General features: G+C 42.1%; 1 protein-coding gene across 2 annotated transcripts in view; it reads left to right on the top strand.

Moving 5' to 3' along the window:
* The window catches only part of SLC24A4 (solute carrier family 24 member 4), a 106,639-nt gene that overhangs the window by 6,920 nt on the left and 79,357 nt on the right, over positions 1-20,362 (top strand). For both annotated transcript variants that reach the window (XM_081911791.1, XM_081911792.1), the window contains exon 2: positions 863-973. In XM_081911791.1, the coding sequence (XP_081767917.1) occupies positions 863-973 (111 nt within the window). The remainder of the gene's footprint in view (positions 1-862; positions 974-20,362) is intronic.

The raw sequence follows: 20,362 nt of genomic DNA, 5'->3' as shown, positions 1-20,362 counted from the left end.
CTTCCAATGAACCCTTCTCTTTCCTGATCAAATAATTGTTGAAAAGGGATTTCCACACAGTACTTATTGTGTAAAATGACCTGTGTTTGAACTGCCTTTCCTGGTTGGAACTGAAAATCCTTTTTCTCTCCGTTCATATGTGTTTTGGTGTGTAGAACTTCCACAGGCCACCATTCATGGAGGACAAGGCTATCCATGCCTTGATGGTTTCACCTGATTCAGAGGCAATATGCCTCTGAATACCAGTTGCTGGGGAACACAAATGGGGAGAGTAGTGTTGCATGCACATACTCTTTGCAGGCTTCCCATAGCTAGGCCACTGTGAAAAGAGAATGGACCACGTACGCCTTTCGTTTGGTCTTACAGAGCTCTTAATGCTTGTTGTGTGGCTTGGCTTGCTTTTAGTGGGATTGCTGATTGCTGGCCTCAGTTTCATGTCCCCTGATTTGAACATTAGATATATATAATGTTAGGTTTTTCAGACTTGCATTATAATCAGGATTATTACAGATTTCCTCAGCCAGAGTTCAGTACTCATACCATTATACCAAAATGGCTCTTTTCCCTTAGCACAGCTTGTTCTCTGGTATGCATCAACCCTTATATAATGTGTTGTTTACCAACAGAAGATGCCAAGCTTTGCTTTAGTCACAGAGAACCTTTATCTTAACGCAGCCAGTGGATGTTGCTGGACTACAACTCCCATCTTCCCTGAACATTGACCATTTTGTCTGAAAGCTGATGGAAATCCAGATTGGAGAAGGCTGATCTAGTGAAAATTTAGATGTATAGATATCTAGGGGCAGCATTTTTATTTTTATTTTTGCCGGTGCAAATATACTGTGTTTGTCTTTTTATGCAGGACAAGAATCAACTCTTGTCGACAGAAATATCCTGTCAGAGTTATGGAGGAATAGAAGATTGATGGCATCAAATAATGAGTCACATGAAGAAATGAACTGCACAAAGCCAGGTAAGAAATGGGGAGCTTAAAAGTATATTTCAGTTCTGCTGTGCAAAAACTGCAGTGGTTTGCCAGATCTGAAGACTGTGCCATGTCAGAAGGTTTTCATGAACACAAAAGTTGTTGAGAGACACAGCTGACACAAGAACGTAAGGCTGTGCCTAAGCAGGCAGAAAGGTAATTTTCCCATCACACAAACAGTGCTCAAGTCCTCTGTCACAGTGGTTTTCCTGTAGATACTTATACCTTGTGAATGCATAAGTTATTATTTGTGCCTGGATGTTGAGACAACAAAGTGCATTGCAATAAAAAATTTTATTATATGTGACATTGAAAAGTTACCTATCTTCTTCTGGTTTGGTGATGCCTTGATCCGTGTTATAAATGACTATATTTAGCGTAGCCCAGTTTTACTGGTATATACATAATGTTTGGGACGCGGGTGGCATTGAGGGTTAAACCACAGAGTCTAAGACTTGCCGATCAGAAGGTCGGTGGTTCCAATCCCTGCGACGGGGTGAGCTCCCGTTGCTTGGTCCCTGCTTCTGCCAACCTAGCAGTTCGAAAGCACGTCAAAGTGCAAGTAGATAAATAGGTACCGCTCCAGGGGGAAGGTGAACGGTATTTCCATGCGTTGCTCTGGTTCGCCAGAAGTGGCTTAGTCATGCTGGCCACATGACTCCCATGGCCAATAAAGCGAGATGAGCACTGCAACCCCAGAGTCAGCCACGACTGGACCTAATGGTCAGGGGTCCCTTTACCTTTACCTTTACATAATGTTTACAGAGAAAGAGGGAAAAACCAAAACATCGCTTTTATCACTAGCAGAGCTGGTCAGCAGATACTGACCGGCCACATCTACACCGTACATTCAAAGCACTCTTTAACAGGCATAGTTTTCCTCAAAGAATCCTGGAAACTGTAGTATGCTAGGAGCACTGACCTCACGGATCTATAGTTCCTTTAAGAAGCTGCAGTTCCCAGGACTCTCCATGATTGTTAAAAATGGAGTAAGTGTGCTTTAACTGTGCAGTGTGACCCAGGTAGATAAAGGAGTTTGGAAAGTGGTAAGCAGTCACATCACCTAGTGGTTAGGTTGATAAGTTTGGTGTCTGCAAGTAGCCCTTTCCATACCAAAGCAGCAAGTTACTCAGGCTGTATCCACATTAGCGACTTAAAACACAGCGAGGGTGTTACACTTTGTTGTGTTTCAAGTCGCATTGGCATGTTGCTGTACATACCAGAGAAAGAGAGAGGGTGTCTTCACCTGATGGACATTACCTGTTGGATTTCCCTGTACCTGCAACCCCCTGGACTCCCATTCATGAAGTTGTCATCCACACATATGCTGTGGTCTGCGCATGTGCAGCAGTTGTATGAAATGTACACACCTCAGCTTAACTGTTCAGTTCGTGAGGTTTATGTTTTCAAATCGGATAGGAGGTGGCACGAGGGAAGACACATCAGTTAGCAGTATTTCTCGAGAGACTGCAGAATAGTAATGGAGTGTGGCTGTTGTCATGTGTACACAACACCAATGGTGGGAGCGCACTAGAGCTGAAGTAAATAGTATTGTGTACACAGCCTCAGGTTGAGGAGCCAGTGTGGAATCAATAATATTAGCCTTCGGCAAATTAAACAATCTATGGCCTTTTAAATTATTGGGAGGCTATTGTTTTTGTTCGGTATTGTGCTGTGTATTTTTGTTTGTTTATATTGTAATGCGCCCCGTGGCTCCTCAGGTGAAGGTGGTTTAGAAATTTAATTAATTAATTAATTAGCCTCTTATCACCTAACAGATCTCCAAGCAACTTACACTGAAGAACATAGACAAAAATACCTTGTAAAATAGATAAGCAAAAACCAAAACAAAACCATATATAAGGTTTACATTCCATGTAGCGCGCGTGTGCACACACACACACACACGAGCCTTCCCTCCCCCAATAACAGTGATAACAGCATTGGCAGTACAAAAAACAAATCTATATTCTCACAGAGAAAAATAACAGCTCAAACACTGATATTCCTCTCCTTGGCCCAGGAATCCCTAACTTGGAAGAGTCAGCAGCAGCTCCCCCCCCCCCCAGTGTTCCTGGTTTGTATTTTTTTTTGTTTCAACTTTCCACCCAGAAGTTCGGTGTCAAGGCTGGCTGCTGTAAATTAGTATGGCAAGGGTCCTTTTCCAGGGATGAACCCAATGGCTCTCCTCTATTGCAGAGATAGCAGCAGCAAATTCAGAGCAGGGAGATACAGCAAAAGTTCTGTCTGCTCTGCAGTTGTTCTGGCTGCTGCTCCTCCTCCTCTCCTGTCACTGCTGGGAATCCAAAGGTTTATAGGACCAGGTGTCCTCTTGGCTTCAAAGCCTGGCAGGGAACATGTCAACAGCTCCCCCCACCCTGCCCTCCCCTTGTTGGTTAAGCTACCATGGTTGCATCAAGGGCAAGGCGCTTGACTTGACCCTTGTTGCCACAGCCTGGTTCAAAACCTCTTGTGCTTTGCAGTCTCATTTGCTTGCTCCATTAAACTGTTTAATCACAACCTTTGTGATTATAATTTTAATTCCGATCCAAGTTATACACATTAAAATGTTGACGTTCTAATAAAAAAACTAAATTATGTCTCTCACACACATCATTTTTCACTCCAGGAAGACCACTTATATCCTAATTTCCTTGTGGCAATCAATCAATCAATCAATCAATCAATCAATCTGTGTGTGTCTTTTAAGTCCACATCTGTTCACAGACCTGGAAATGCTCTTTCAGCCATTCAGATGGGAATGGGGCTCTCATCTGAGCTTATAATTGCTCTTTCTCATATTCACAAATGGAAAAAAATAGCCAATTAGAGAAAATAAAAATGTTTTTAGCATCTCTTGCAAAAGTGCTTGGAGACAGTGGTCATGACCAAATCAAAAGTTACTGCGGATTCTTACTCTGGGGTCACAGAATCCTGTGATTCTTTAATCTCACTTCCTACTTTGCCAGCCTCCACATTACTATTTATTGCAAATGTAGCAATATGCACATGCTCTGATTCAGTCCTAAACTGCAGAGAGGATTTATCTAAGGGTAAGAAGGACCTGCTCTCTGCTCTGAGAAGCCAGTGGACTCTTTCAGCCTTATTTGGCTGTGACCTGTGCTCTATAACCTCCTTAGTGTACTGGTTAACTTCAGAAAGAAAATATGGCTTGCTTTAGCTGGATATTTGAGACATTTCCTCACTGGCTACCCCACTCTTACCATTTCCCCCTTTCATAGAATTGTAGAGTGGGAAGGGGCAATAAGGATCATCTAGTCCAACCCCTTGCAGTGCAGGAATCTTTCACCCAACATAAGGCTCAGCGCCCCCCTCCCTGAGATTAAGGGCCTCATGCTCTACCAACTGATCTATCCCTTAGGTTAATTCTTTTCAACTCTCTTGGATTCATGATAGAATATGGGCTCAAGGTTTGCAGAATAGAGTATAGGCTGAAGCCTACATCATGGCTTATGGTCACCCACTGAGTGAGAACAGAATCCACTCCCAGAAGCTGACAGAATCAATTCCATTAATGCTACCAAGCACAGATTACAACATTGGGATTTTGCCAAGCTTCTATACTTAGATGTCTCCTCAAATAGTATTCACTGTTTTCTTACGCGTGTGCATTTCTAAAGGAGCTTGATGGACAGAAATCTTTTGTTAGCCTTGCTTTCCCAGCGTGAGGTTTCTTTTTTCTATAGAGCTGCTAAATATAAAGGAAAATGGGAACCATGCACCACCCATATGGCAGTGTTTCGTATGCATAAATATGCAATACAAGATCAGATCAAAAGCCCACCTAGTCCAGAATCTTGTTTCTGTCGTTGTGCAGACAGATGCTTCAGGGTAGTCAACAAGTGGAACACAAAATCAGTGGCCTCCGTGGTTTGTCCTCAGCATTTGATATTTATAGGCTTCTTGCCTCTGAACATGTGGGTTTCATTTAGCTTGTGGTTAATAGCAGCTAATGAATTTGTCTAATCCCATTTTAAAGCCACCAGGCCTAACCTATATTGTGGTAGTGAGTTGTGTAAGTTAATTATGAATTGCATAAAGAATTATTTCCTTTTGCTGGTCCAGAATTTTACTTTCATTGGGTGACCTTGACTACTAGTACAGTATTCTGAAAGAGAGAAAACATTACCACTTTCTTCACACCAAATTTCCCCCTTGCTCAACATAACGCCCTCCTCTCCCTGTGCACCTGTTCTGGGTTTCTCCCAACTTCCCAGAACAGATCTGAGGAAGGTACAGAGCATGTGCAGTGAGCCTAGTGGAGGAGGTTCTGTTGCGCCAGCAAAAATAATTGCATTGACTGAACGAGTTAGTAGGATAGCACCCAATACAAATAGCATAACATCATTCAGATTGCTTCTGATAAAAAGTGCACTAGTTTTTTATTATTATTATTCAGTTATTGGATAGCACACACTTTAGGGAATTTGCTAGAACAGTGCAATATTTATGCACTCACAGCTTGCACTTGTTTATTTTAGCCAACTATTTGGAGAAACTTCCTAATGGTAAGAGCTCTTCCACATTGGAACAGACCATCTTGTGGGTAGTCAGTTCTTCTTCACTTTAAACAGAGGCTAGACACCCATACTAGATTGTAGATCCTCCGTTGAGCATTCGGTTCAAAGGGTTCAAAGGGAAACTTCAATGGAGCCAGAGATAAGAGAAACCAGATAGGAAATCTAGGCAATCTGCTGATAAGCAAGGAGAACCAGGAAATTCTGTAGCAATTGAAAATTATCCACATAAAATATTACCGGTACCTTCTCATTTTTTTCATAGTTCCTTTGGAAAGGAGCAGGTTAGCAAACCGACTGCGATGAGAAGCCTGGCCTTACTTTCAAACCTCAGTCATGTTAATCTAATTGCCATTTAATATTTTTATTGTGCTTGTCTGTAAGGTTAGCTGGCAAAAGCATAGGGTTGTTTTGTTTTGTTTTTAAAATAAAAAAACCACCCCAGGAAGTTATTGCCTAACATTTCCCTAAAGCTACAAGTAACTTCACCACTGTTTCCCCATGTAAGGGGAACATTTAAAACACAACATTTAAAAACCTCTCACTTGGTTCTCAGATCAGACACATCCTGAGGCTTGGGTTGTGGCTGTAGCTATTACCCTTAGCATGAAATGAACACAATCCCCACAAGAACGTCTTATCTCACAAGCACCATTAAAATGAGCTATGCAAAATCACAGTAGTGGAAAAGTCCTGCTAGATTGTGCCTGGTGCTAACAACAATCAGGAAAGAAGCACTGGCTCCACTGTTCATATGCCATCAATGATTGAAGCACAGATGGTTCTTGTACTCCACCTCCATGCTAGCTCTTCCAGGACAAAGTGACGCAGGCCATTTTCAGTTGCTTTGCGCTCCAAGTGCCTATCCATGAAATCTCAGCTGAGTTGCATGTGCAACTCCCAAGGGAGCAGAAGAAGGAGACTTTGGGACTAACTTAGCTTGCATCCACTGCTGGCACTGAAATGACTAAGCTGTAACTGGCTATTACCTCTCTCAGTTGCTAGCGTGTAAGATCTTCTTATAGGGTTGTATGAAATCATGAGTTTGTTCTAATCTGTGGGAAAGAGTCCATGAGTAAGAGTTTTAATTATCCTTGTAAGATAAGCAAATAGGATAACATCCCTGCACAAAGATAAAAGAGATCCCACAGGCCTAGTTCTTTCAGAGGTGATAAATCTGTATCTCGACCGTACCACTTCCTTCTGCAGCCTAGGCTCACGTGAACAAATGCTTCTCCGTACAAAAAAGCAAACAAATCCCCAAAGGTCCATGAATTGTCTGGGATCCCAGTTCGCACATATTGCTAAGGCAAACCATGGTTTAGTGTGAATGAGCAAGTGGGCAGATTCCTATAGTGACAACCGCACCTGCCGTTCTCCTTCCTTATTCCTGCTGCTGCGGTATCCACTACTAAGCTGTGTTTTGGTTTAGTGTTATGTGCGAACTGGGTCAGAGAGTTGTAGAGATATGAAACAAGGAGATACGAGACAGAGAGAGAGAGAGAGAGAGAGAGAGAGAGAGAGAGAGAGAGAGAGAGAAGGCTACATATTTACCCTAAAAAGCTGGTGGTTAGCATTCCTGTTGAAGAGGGCAGTTGATGATATTAGGTTAGGATAACAGATAGAACCAATATTTGATGTTCCTTATAAAATAACTATCTGCTTTGCTTTTTTCTCTCCATAAAGATATAGTTATTTTGATTCATGAATGTGTTCTCATCTAGGTGATTCTCAGAATATCATATTTTATCCCATGTGGCAGCTTTGATTTTTACATAGTTGAACATATAGAAGGATAGCCCCACTGCTCTCTGTAACATTTCCTTGCTACAAATCATGGCTTGCCTAGAACGAGACAAACTATGAGCCTGAGTTTGTGGAGCAGACGGAAACAATATTAAAGAATATAAAACTGTGCAGAAAAAACAGTGACAGTATAAACAGTACAATGAGAATGATTGGAAGACTCGTTTTGTCAGAAGTCTTTTTTATTTAAGTGTTTAATTAAATATTAATTAGGAAAATTAAGGTTTTTTTATGTACGTAAATTTGCTTTTTCTTCTTCTTTCTGTATTTTCTTCTTTTCTTTTTTCTTAATTCTTTTTTCTTTAATTTTCTTTAAGTAGTATGAGATTGTAAATTCTTTGTACAAGTATGTAATTTAAATTGATAAAGATGATTTTTTTTTTTTAAAAAAAAGCCTGAGTTTGGACACAATGCAAAGCCGAACCATGGTTTAGTTCTGGGTTGTGTGGCAGCAGCAGGACCAGGGGAGGAGTGAAACGATCATGATTTTTTCTGTGAGTAGCCACACATTCTGTGTTCATGCATAGCCATGATTTGGCTCAGCCTCATGTCTCAACCAGGCCAAAGAAGACAAATAGCTCTTATTTAAAGCAGTTGTAATTAAGTGGATTGATTATAAATTGAATATTTTATTTATCTGAACCACAAACCAGCACCATTTTAGGAGGGCACCTAGGGGGGCATTGTGGTCAATACCACAATTTTCGACTCAAGACACTGGATAGTAGAGTTTGAAAAGGCTGTTCTCCACTGTATCTAAATTACCTAAACCATGTGATGATTCTTGATGTTTCTTAACATACTCCAGAGACAGCAGCTCTAAAACTCTCCAAGGTAACTTGTTCCTTAGTCCAAGAGCTTGAGGATATCTTGTGGGAAGAATTCTCAAAATGATTAGAAAGCATAAAGTATGAAGTAAAACGTACATCAACTTACACTGTGTTCTCTTCAGCAAATTATTAATGCTTCTGGAATTGCTGTATTGGAACAGAAAACATTTTAAAGTTCATCTAGTAGTACTTTCAATAAATAAATAAAAAACATTTTAAAAGTAGCCTAGGGCTGTGAGGAGGCATGGAGAGAAACAAAGAACAGGAACCCATCTGTTTGCTAATATTGGCAAAGTAGATAGAAAGGGAATGCAATGTTAGCATTCTGAGATTCAACAGAGTTTGAAAAGAGCTCTGCAACTTTTTAAAATCAAAGGTTGGATTCAGAGAAATTACCACCCAAAGGGATGGTGGTGTCAGAATGTGAACCCCTCCTTCCTGTGGTCTGCTGCTGAGCCTATGAAAAGCCTTTCTTGCTGAATAGGGTGGCTGTGGCTGTTGGAATTACAAAACCTGGGACTTCGCTATCAGCAGCATGAGAGAACTGAGAGGGAATTACTGAAGTTCGGGTGACGGCACCTTCCATGAAAGGGAGGTCTGTTCCCAGAAGGTCTCTTTGCTGGGTTTTAGGGGTCTCCCCTTCTCCCACAGCCTCCTGTGCCACAACTCATCTCATTTAACAGGGTCCCCTGATTCTTTGGAGAAGCTTTTTGTGGCGCACCAGGGACTGCTGAGAGAGGAGGGGTCAGGTAGGGATGAGCAAATAGGTCCATTCTGCTTTCTCGCAGTTTCTCATTTTTCCAGTCTCAAATTCAGTTCGCCACATGTTCACAAAGGTTTGCAACCCGCCTCCCAAAAATCACCTTATGAAAATTCACCAGCACTTCACTGTGAATTTCTCCAAATGTATACATTTTTTTGCCAAGCAATTTACTCTAATGTAATGCCTTTTTGCATGTTATTCTTACTAATATGTGCATTTGTATGCATCTGTGCACAGCATATGTATTTTGGTACACATTACGTGGCTGGAGAACTGCTTTGCAAAATTTGGAGAAGTGTGAATTATGAAGGATGGCTGTGTTTTGGTTTGTGCATTGTTCCAGAAAGTGAAAATTAGTTAAGTTCACCTTTAAATGCAAACTGAATAAAATTTCTCCTCCATCCCTGGGTCAGGAAAGTCAACTCCCCCTTCTGTTGACATTTCCACTGGATCCAATGCTGTTACTCCTTGTTGTTTTTATACTGTGAGTTCCTTGGTGGCTTATGAAATCCTGTAAAATGCCATGCAGATGGCACTGAATAACAACTGCAGCAACCTATAGCATCTATATGTAAAGGTGAGAAGTACCGGGCTTCCCACCTGTCTGTTCCAGGAAATTGTACCTATCTGTTACATCCTGAATTTAGTCTTCATGTTACCAGGCAGTGAACATGGAAATTGGGGAAGATTGGGGAAATTGGGGAAGATTCACTTTATTGTCTCTCAGTACGCTTTGTTGAAACAATGACATTTCTGAATGCATGCCAAAGGCCAGATCCTGCACATGACAGTTTGCGCACACTATTTGCCTTGAGCTGGAGTAAGCTGGAAGCTTACACTGTGGGCAGAATTTTTCTGGTCCCCGCCATTTGCAAAGACGCTCTTGAGAATAAGCCCAATGCTGGGGTTTGCCTTGTGCAAATTTCATAGGTTATATTATTCCTAAATTCCTCGGATGACAGGATCTCATCATGACAGTGTGCCTTCGTTTATTTGCCCAGCTGTTGAACAGCCACAGAAACAGATGCGGCTGGGGTTTAGATCAAGATGTCAACTGGCAGGTCTGTCTCCGTGGTTTTGTTGTTGTTTCTGATACTCATTTGTTGCTTTCACTGTAGTCTTCATCTTCTAAAAATGCAGCTAGCAATGCAGTGACTGGGCTGCTGCACCTACTTGAACTTGTTTCATCTGTGGCTGGAGTTTTTAGGCACCAGTCTGGATGGAATGTGCTGCACGGGAGCGAGACCATAATGATCAAGGGTCTGGAAACCAAGCCTTATGAGGAATGGTTGAAGGAGCTGGGTATGTTTAGTCTTGAAAAGAGGAAACTAAGAGGAGATATGAAAGCCATCTTCAAAATATCTAAAGGGCTGTCACATGGAAGATGGAGCAAACTTGTTTTTTCCTGCTCTGGAGGGTAGGACTAAAAACAATGGATTCACGTTATAAGAAAGGAGATTGCAAATAAACATCAGGAAACTCTTTCTGATGGTAAGAGCTGTTCAACAGTGGAATTATCTCCATTGGGAGGTGGTGGACTACCCTTCCATGGAGGTTTTTAAGAAGAAATTGGATGGCCATCTGTCACTGATGCTTAAGTTGAGATTTCTGCACTGCAGGGATTGGACCAAAAGACCAACTATACAACATAATGATTCTATGATCAACAGTTAGCAAGCAACAGAAACCTGTTTCCAGAGCAGGGGGGAGGCAGGGAGGTAGCAATCTTGGACTGGCTCCACTGCATGACATATTGCTTCAACGGGAGCTCAGCTGTATAACAAAGCTCATTCCATAATCAAGAGAAGCTTTCTCCAACCTGATGCCCATCACATGTTGTCGAACTCCAGCTCCCATCAGTCCCTAGCAGTATGGCCAGTTGCTCAGGGATGATGGGAGCTGACGTCCAAAACAACTAGGTGGCAGCAAGGTGTGGAAGGCAAGATCTAGCAGAAGCTTAGAGGAACATAGGAAGCTGCTTCATACTAGATCTAACTCGTCTGTGTATTATCTACTCTGACTGGCAGCATCTCTCTGAGTCTTCAGGTGGAGGTATTTCATAGCAATTTTACAAAACCTATTTGGCCATTCTGTTGTGGTTTTTTTGCGGGGGGGGGCACACATTAAAATAGTTAGGGAGGCTTTCTATTTGCCTTGTCCAGTGCTGATTTCTTCTTTTATTACTATTTTGGTGCTCTTGCCTGTGACTTCAGCAAAGTTCTTGAATTCTGCTGGCTCACAGATGCCATTTTTTTCCTCCGAATGCTGTGGTCAGAGCATCATTCCAGGGCATTCTGAGAAAAACTGAGGACATTGACATGGACTTTTGCATCAAATGATGCCATTTCATGTATGGACTGGCCCTCTGTTAATGTGCCGACTGGAACTTCAGCCTCTTAACTTATTTATGATGTCTCATCCTGCCCAATTATATGCACACACCATGGAAATGATCCTACTTGCTAGTAGAGACCTCCAGGTATAGGGTGTGTATAAGTTGAATAAATAATAATAATAATAGCTGCAACAGCTATTTACATTTGTCAATTTAGTGAATGTTATTTGCTTGCACACATATGGTTTTACCCAGAGATGACAGACAGACAGACAGACTGTAGACAGTCTCCCAATGAGCTCAGGTAGAGTTGAGCAGAGATTTGATTGCGAATGTCCTTTGTTCAGTATTCTACACCAGACTGGCTGTCTTTAGTTTCAGGTTCTTGCTTCAGATGTAGTTTTCATTCAGAATCTCCTCATATTTCTTTATGAACATATGGAGCTGCCATACCTAGGCAGACTAGTTCCTCATCTTCTTTTAAGTTGGAAATGTCAAGGATTGAACCTGGGACCTTTTGCATGCAAAACACCTGCACTATATCTGAGCTATGACCCTTACCTCATATTAATGAGATATGAGCCTGCTTTATACTGAGGGTCTCATCTGAATTGTCTAATCTGAGTGACAGTGGCTCTCTAGGCCTTCGGGTAAAAGTCTTTCTTCGTTCTGTGACCAGGGATCCTTTTCAACTAAAGATGTGACAGACTTAACCTGGGACCTCTTTGTATGTGTCATTGCGCTGTGACTGGTTTCTTTGCTTCAGTAGCGGATGCAACTGAGAGCAGCAACAAACTTTCTCAAAATCTACACACATAATTTGATGTGCTTCCATTTCTTATCCAACTTTAGAATCAGAAAAGCTGGCTGTTCTTTTTACTTCAGTGAGCTGAAACTAAATTGCAATCATGTTCAGCTTGTTGAAATTGGATTCAAACCTGAAGAAAAGCTGATGCGTTATTGTGGTGCTAATAATAATAATAATAATAATAATAATAATAATAATAATGTGGTTCATTTCCTAGTACAGTGCATGGTAGAATGGCAGGTTACTGTGCAACGTATTTCTAGAGTGTTTCGTTTGCTTTGGAACAAATTATACCATGCACTGACTTTTAGAAACAAGATTGATCATAGCCCTCGGGTAACAGGAAAGAGCCCAGATTGTCTTGAAGTACCGTAGGCACAATGCATTTGCATTCAAAGAAATCTTCTGTTCTAGAACAAGAACTAAATATTCCATTACAAAGAGCACCTTCTACCTTGAAATGTCCCAGCTCTGTTAACAAACTTTACCTATGTTCATGCCCATCATTAATTTCTTTTGGATCTTGATATATAAAGCTGTATGCCCTGGTTGTATTTTATACTACGCGGAATATGAGTTTTCCTAGGTTCTGCTCTGTTCTAAGATGCAGCATATATTTTCATTTGTAGATCACTTATAGAACCTTGCTTGCCACCCATTGCCCTAATCTGAACACCATTGGAAGATAAAACAAATATACAGTGGTACCTCGGGTTACATACGCTTCAGGTTACATACGCTTCAGGTTACACACTCCGCTAACCCAGAAATAGTGCTTCAGGTTAAGAACTTTGCTTCAGGATAAGAACAGAAATCGGGCTCTGGCTGCACGGCAGCAACAGGAGGCCCCATTAGCTAAAGTGGTGCTTCAGGTTAAGAACAGTTTCAGGTTAAGAACGGACCTCCGGAACGAATTAAATACTTAACCTGAGATACCACTGTATATATTTCAGAAATTATGGACAGAACAGTGACATCATCTGCTTTGATTACCATAGCCTGGACCTGTACAATTTGTGATCCACTAAGCTGAACTCAGTCTTACAACCCATCTATGAATACCTGCCAGGTACTTGATGATCCTCCTGTTTTTGCAGTGCCAGGCAGGAAAAATGAGATTTATCAAGACCTTGGTGAGCTGATTGACAGCTGATTGGTTTTGTGGGTCACAGTTCTTCAGTCCTTCAATTAAAAAAAAAAAGAATTCATATAATTTTACTTGTTAGCGCAGAATTAAAATCCAGCATCAAGACTATTATATTATGCAATTTATTTTGCTTCCAGCATGTTGTGTAAGAAACTTTTCCTACATTATTCCTCTTTCCTTCTACTTCTCTCTCTCTATCAGATTAACATTGCAGAATGACAAATAGCAAAAGAGGAGTGCTCTCTCCTTTCCAGCCGCCCCAATCCCCATGTCTCTTCTAATGAGCATGCTAATGAGCATGATCAACAATCAATGGGCTGGTGGGGTGTTTTTTTTGGGGGGGGGGGAAGAATGCCCCTTTAGTTCTTTCTAAAAGAATCTTTTTAAACAACTTCTGCAAACCTTTGTGGTTCCTTGAACACAGCTGACATTTCCCCGTTGTTTGTTGGTGCTCCCATTTTTTATCCAATCATGCTAACACACACCATCTGAGTTCATTATTAGAGGGACTGATCCTGTACTAAATTACCTGGCAGAGAGATTTAACAAGGCCCCACTGGATTCCTTTACGTATTACTGTACTAAAACGTGCAGAAGTTATGCAGCTTTTATGCCTGGTTGGAGAAAAACAACAACCCTTCAACCCCCACAGTTGTGGTCATTGTCCCTTAGAGGAACTGCTTTGTAATTTTGGTTGTGTGTTTGTTCCTTTATGCTTATCTTTTGCAGTGTTTACCAATACTAGAACATAGCTACGTGCTCCCACAGCCAGAAGGGGGAAATTCTCCTCTTCCTCTTTCTCAGTACCACACAGAGTGGTTCTCATGCTTCATTCAACTGTTCCTGGAAACTGAAGTTGAAAAGGCATTATAAATCCAGCTGTGCTCTCATTAATCCATGTTTCAGTTCGGGGGCCAGTCTAGGATTAAGTCTGTCTGAGGCTCTGGGTTGCCTGGGAAGTACTTACCCAAAGCAACTGTTTTCTGAGAACATCATCAGTTAAATAGGAATAGTGGTTAAGCACTAAGGATGCTACACTTTTCAAGCCACCTGGGTACCTCACTTACCTGCCCTGAGCTCTGTGATGGTGCCTGTGTTTTATCTCCCAACTTGCACATTTCCCTTACCTCAGCTTATCCTTTCTTAGCAGTAGGCGCTGGGAGAAGAGCAATGCTGCTTCTTAAACAGCATTCTGAGCAGGCATAGCAAATTGTCATAATGCTCTTCTTCCTCGGCAAATTGCTTCGGGCAATGGATAATTGTGTGGTGGCTTTAAAATTCACCTTTTCCACAGCTTATTTAAAATCAGCTGGTACTTGTCGTCAGAAACCCATCTTCTTCTGCTGCACCAAGAACACCTTCTGAATTTGTTGCTAGGCCCTCTGGAAGTTCCCGGCATTTTATCAAGTGCCTGGCAGAACTTCCAGCAAGGGGGCATTTGAAACACTGCAAACAGATGGATGCCGAATGCCAAATATTTCGGGAATAACTGTGCTTGAATACTAGAGGTTGGGGAGAAATAATGGCTGTTTCCCTTACAGCTCTAGGATTTGCAAGGCCCGGTGAACACCGTAGCAACCCTCTGTTTTGATAGTGGCTGTGTCAGAGTCATGCCAAAGGGCCAAACTCTCCTTGTGTTCTCTCCTTGTTTGCTAACACACATTTCCCAGTTTGGCTCTAAAGTGGCAGGATTTTGCTTTTCGTTTTGACTTAAGTTTGAGGGGTGGGGGCAGGGGCACCATGAGTGTGAAATTGGCCTCTTCTCCACTTTATTTCCCCATGCAGTGCTATTTAAAGCAGGTTTTTTTTTTCTTAACCCATCTCTTTTCTAGTATCAGCAGGTCTATTGGAAACCTATAAACAACTGAAAGCAGGGAAGTCAGGCAGATTTCCCCACTCCCTGTCTCCTCCTGTCCCCCACTGCCCCCCGCTACATTTAATCTAAAATGTGTTGGTTTTTTTAAAATAAAAAAATATCCCTCTCATAGCCAAATATATCAAGTTTGGTCCAAAATGAGAAGCGGTATCTATAGTAGTGACTTGGGTTCAGTCCTCCTTTTACATTCATATTAATTATTTAGACAAAGGAACAATTAGAGAATTGGGAAATATGCCAAACTGCCTAAACCTTCTCTCTCGAAAGACACAGCAATTCTTTTTGAAGGGCATTTACAAGGTCATCAGTTTACAATCCATGTCTTTATCGATTTGAATCTGATAACATCTTTTCCTTGCGATAAGGGTCTGAATCGGGTTGATTAAATTGAGGACTTCAAAAAGAAAATACACCGTCATTTGAAATAGGACAGTATCTTGTCATTAAAAGGATTGCCTAGCTTCAAAGCATCAGCGCACATTTTGAAGTCAAAATAAGAGCTGTTATTTAAAATGTAAAAAATGGACTGCTTTGCAATGTTGGGGCTTTATAAGAGAGGGAAAGAATATGAAATATGGGAGAAAAAGTTCATTCTTCAACTGGCACCACTTCATGTGTGGTTTGAACATTATGTTTTCACACTTAAAGTGAAGGCATTGTGTAAATTCTGAGTTGGCTGCAATAGAAGTGGATATTTGGAATTTGGGCCTTACTTAGTTCCTGTTTCCCCAATAAGCATTGGGATATAATTTGCCTTTCTGTTGTTGATATATATATATATATATATGCTTTCGTAGATTTTCACGGGTACAGGAATGCAGGTTTTGGTGTCCTCGGGTGTCTTCCCGTGTAAAAGTTGGGGTGTCTAGGCGACGTTTCGACGAGGTCTCACTCGTCATCTTCAGGCTGGTGCTTTCGGCTTCTTGTTACTGGAACAGAGCAGGATCTCAGTGTTTGAGTTCCTATAAATACTGTTGAGGGGGTGTGGTGTATAGCCTCCAATGTTCTGGGCAGAGAGGAAGTTCCCAGGCTAGTGTGCCTTTTCTTCTTTTGTTCCTTAATTACTTGAGGGATATCTTGAGTGATTTCTTGAGTGATATCCTGAGTACCACTTAGGTGGGTCATTAGGTGTGGATTAGTTGCTAAAGTCTTTGTGTCTTGACCTCTTGAACTTTGTGAAGAGTTTTTCTGAGAAGATGGCTGTACTGCACTTAGTTGTGCTCTGGCTTGGCTTCGTGTATAGGGGCGAGCTGTGGTTTTGTGGCCTGTGTCAGCCAGATCTGTGTAGGGATTGCAGGGGGGTGCAGCATCCGGAGGTGCCACCATGGTTTGGCTACTGGATGGTGTCTGTAATTTATCTGTGGAGAGGGTCTGGGTTTGGGTCTGGTGTGGTTGATTGGTGATGGCGTTCTGTGTGCCTCTGGATCTGGTGTCAGTTTTTGTGGGGAGGGCTAATTTCCAGATGTCTGGCAAGCGGGATGTGTCGTCACGCTTGTTCATGTTGTGAGGGTGTTTCTCTATCTCGATGGCTTCCATGATTATTCTCTTGTGGTGATGTTCCATGTTAAAGAGCAATTTGGAATCTGCAAAATTAATTTCGTGTCCTGTTTCTTTCATGTGTTGGAAAAGAGAGGAAGTTTTTTCTTCTTTTTTGACGGCATTCTTGTGTTCTGCGATACGTGCATTTATTCGTCTGTTTGTTTGTCCAATGTACGTGGCTGGGCAGACTTTGCAGGGTATTTCATAGACCCCTTGGTTTTCCAACTGGATTTTATCCTTGGGGTTTCTGAGGATATTGGCTATTTTTTGGTTGGTGCAAAAGGCTGTTTTGATATTGTGTTTATGGAGGATTTTGCTAATTTTATCTGTAGTGCCCTTGATATAAGGAAGGAGGGCCATGCCATTGTTTTCTTCTGTGTCTTGGTTTTTGGGGGGTGTTTCTTTTTGGATTAGCTTCGTAACCCTGTTTTGCTGGTATCCATTGGCAATTAACACATTTGAGAGATTCTGTAACTCAGTTGTCAAGTGGTCTTTGTCAGCCAGGCGTTTGGTTCTGGAGATGAGAGTCTTGGCTACGGAGTTTATTTGTGCAGGGTGGTGGTGTGATTGTGCATGTAAGTAGCGGTTGGTGTGTGTTTTTTCCCGGTAGATAGTGTGTCCTAGGGAGCCATCAGGTTTTTTGTAGATTAGGACGTCAAGGAAGGGAAGTTGGTTGTTGGCTTCTATTTCCATAGTGAATTGTATTTTGGGGTGTAGGCTGTTGAGATGTGTGAGGAAGCTATCCAGTATTTCCTTCCCGTGTGGCCAAATTACAAAGGTGTCGTCAACATATCTGAGCCAAAGTTTGGGTTTGTGTTCTGACTTGTCTAAAGCATTGGTTTCAAAGTGTTCCATGTACAGGTTTGCGATGACCGGTGAGAGGGGTGATCCCATAGGTGCTCCTTCTATCTGTTTGTATCTTTGTCCAAGACTCTCATCTCCAGAACCAAACGCCTGGCTGACAAAGACCACTTGACAACTGAGTTACAGAATCTCTCAAATGTGTTAATTGCCAATGGATACCAGCAAAACAGGGTTACGAAGCTAATCCAAAAAGAAACACCCCCCAAAAACCAAGACACAGAAGAAAACAATGGCATGGCCCTCCTTCCTTATATCAAGGGCACTACAGATAAAATTAGCAAAATCCTCCATAAACACAATATCAAAACAGCCTTTTGCACCAACCAAAAAATAGCCAATATCCTCAGAAACCCCAAGGATAAAATCCAGTTGGAAAACCAAGGGGTCTATGAAATACCCTGCAAAGTCTGCCCAGCCACGTACATTGGACAAACAAACAGACGAATAAATGCACGTATCGCAGAACACAAGAATGCCGTCAAAAAAGAAGAAAAAACTTCCTCTCTTTTCCAACACATGAAAGAAACAGGACACGAAATTAATTTTGCAGATTCCAAATTGCTCTTTAACATGGAACATCACCACAAGAGAATAATCATGGAAGCCATCGAGATAGAGAAACACCCTCACAACATGAACAAGCGTGACGACACATCCCGCTTGCCAGACATCTGGAAATTAGCCCTCCCCACAAAAACTGACACCAGATCCAGAGGCACACAGAACGCCATCACCAATCAACCACACCAGACCCAAACCCAGACCCTCTCCACAGATAAATTACAGACACCATCCAGTAGCCAAACCATGGTGGCACCTCCGGATGCTGCACCCCCCTGCAATCCCTACACAGATCTGGCTGACACAGGCCACAAAACCACAGCTCGCCCCTATACACGAAGCCAAGCCAGAGCACAACTAAGTGCAGTACAGCCATCTTCTCAGAAAAACTCTTCACAAAGTTCAAGAGGTCAAGACACAAAGACTTTAGCAACTAATCCACACCTAATGACCCACCTAAGTGGTACTCAGGATATCACTCAAGAAATCACTCAAGATATCCCTCAAGTAATTAAGGAACAAAAGAAGAAAAGGCACACTAGCCTGGGAACTTCCTCTCTGCCCAGAACATTGGAGGCTATACACCACACCCCCTCAACAGTATTTATAGGAACTCAAACACTGAGATCCTGCTCTGTTCCAGTAACAAGAAGCCGAAAGCACCAGCCTGAAGATGACGAGTGAGACCTCGTCGAAACGTCGCCTAGACACCCCAACTTTTACACGGGAAGACACCCGAGGACACCAAAACCTGCATTCCTGTACCCGTGAAAATCTACGAAAGCATATATATATATATATATATATATATATATATATGCTTTCGTAGATTTTCACGGGTACAGGAATGCAGGTTTTGGTGTCCTCGGGTGTCTTCCCGTGTAAAAGTTGGGGTGTCTAGGCGACGTTTCGACGAGGTCTCACTCGTCATCTTCAGGCTGGTGCTTTCGGCTTCTTGTTACTGGAACAGAGCTCTGTTCCAGTAACAAGAAGCCGAAAGCACCAGCCTGAAGATGACGAGTGAGACCTCGTCGAAACGTCGCCTAGACACCCCAACTTTTACACGGGAAGACACCCGAGGACACCAAAACCTGCATATATATATATATATATATATATATATATATATATATATATATATATATAAATGCACAATGAGTTCATTCTTCTTGCCTGCTACTCTGTAATACCACATTGTGATCCATCCACTCACAACAATCTGTTTTGCAATGTGTTACATTTGTGATGGTACCTTTGTGGGATTATTTCACTGGGAGGAAATTGTAAATAGAGAAATAATGAGCAACCTACCTGTGGCATAATGACTGTGTGAATCAGCCCAGAGATAATGCAGAATTCAGTGTATGTGTTTTAAAAGAGCAGGAGATTGGTTAAAGTAATAAGGGCATAGCATCCCTTGGACAAGAAGGGGGAGCTCAAACCCCAGTGGTGATGAAGGTAGGAAGAAGGAGAGAGGAGTAAAAGAGTATGCCTACTCTTGTGCCTCTACCTGTTGTCTTCAGAGCCTGGCTGCAAATATGGGCTTGGATCCTGAGTTGCATGTGCAATGGTAGGCCATCATTTTAATGATGGTTCTGTATTGTTTTCAAATGTGTTTTTTTAATGTAAGCTACCCTGATATTTTGCAACAGGGTGGCATATACATACTTTTATTTATGCATAAATATATACATATTGGGACTCTGGTGGCGCTGTGGGTTAAACCACAGAGCCTAGGACTTGCTGATCAGAAGGTTGGCGGTTCGAATCCCTGCGACGGGGTGAGCTCCCGTTGCTTGGTCCCTGCTCCTGCCAACCTACCAGTTCGAAAGCACCTCAAAGTACAAGTAGATAAATAGGTACCACTCCGGCGGGAAGGTAAACGGCATTTCCATGTGCTGTTCTAGTTCACCAGAAGCGGCTTAGTCATGTTGGCCACATGATCCGGAAGCTGTAGGCCAGCTCCCTCGGCCAATAAAGCGAGATGAGCGCTGCAACCCCAGAGTCGGTCACAACTGGACATAATGGCCAGGGGTCCCTTTATCTTTACCTTATATACATGAAGGAAGGGCCAAGCATCTTCTTGCATTTTCTGTGGCTGTGCTGGGCAATGAGCCTTCTCAGCCCTTCTTTGTAAAGCAGAATCACTGGCCAGTCTTTAAAGACACAGCATGGAGGTGGAATGTGCAGGGGGACACCCCCAGAAGCTGTTTTATGTGAAATCCTATGATTGTTCCACCTAGATGAAATCAATAGTTTGAGTTAGTCATAACTAAGCCATAACTTAGTTGGACTAGGGCCGTCGTATGA

This window comes from Podarcis melisellensis (genome assembly GCF_964234715.1).
Source record: "Podarcis melisellensis genome assembly, chromosome: 1".
NCBI lineage: Eukaryota > Metazoa > Chordata > Lepidosauria > Squamata > Lacertidae > Podarcis > Podarcis melisellensis.
This window is presented reverse-complemented; position numbering and strand designations above follow the sequence as displayed.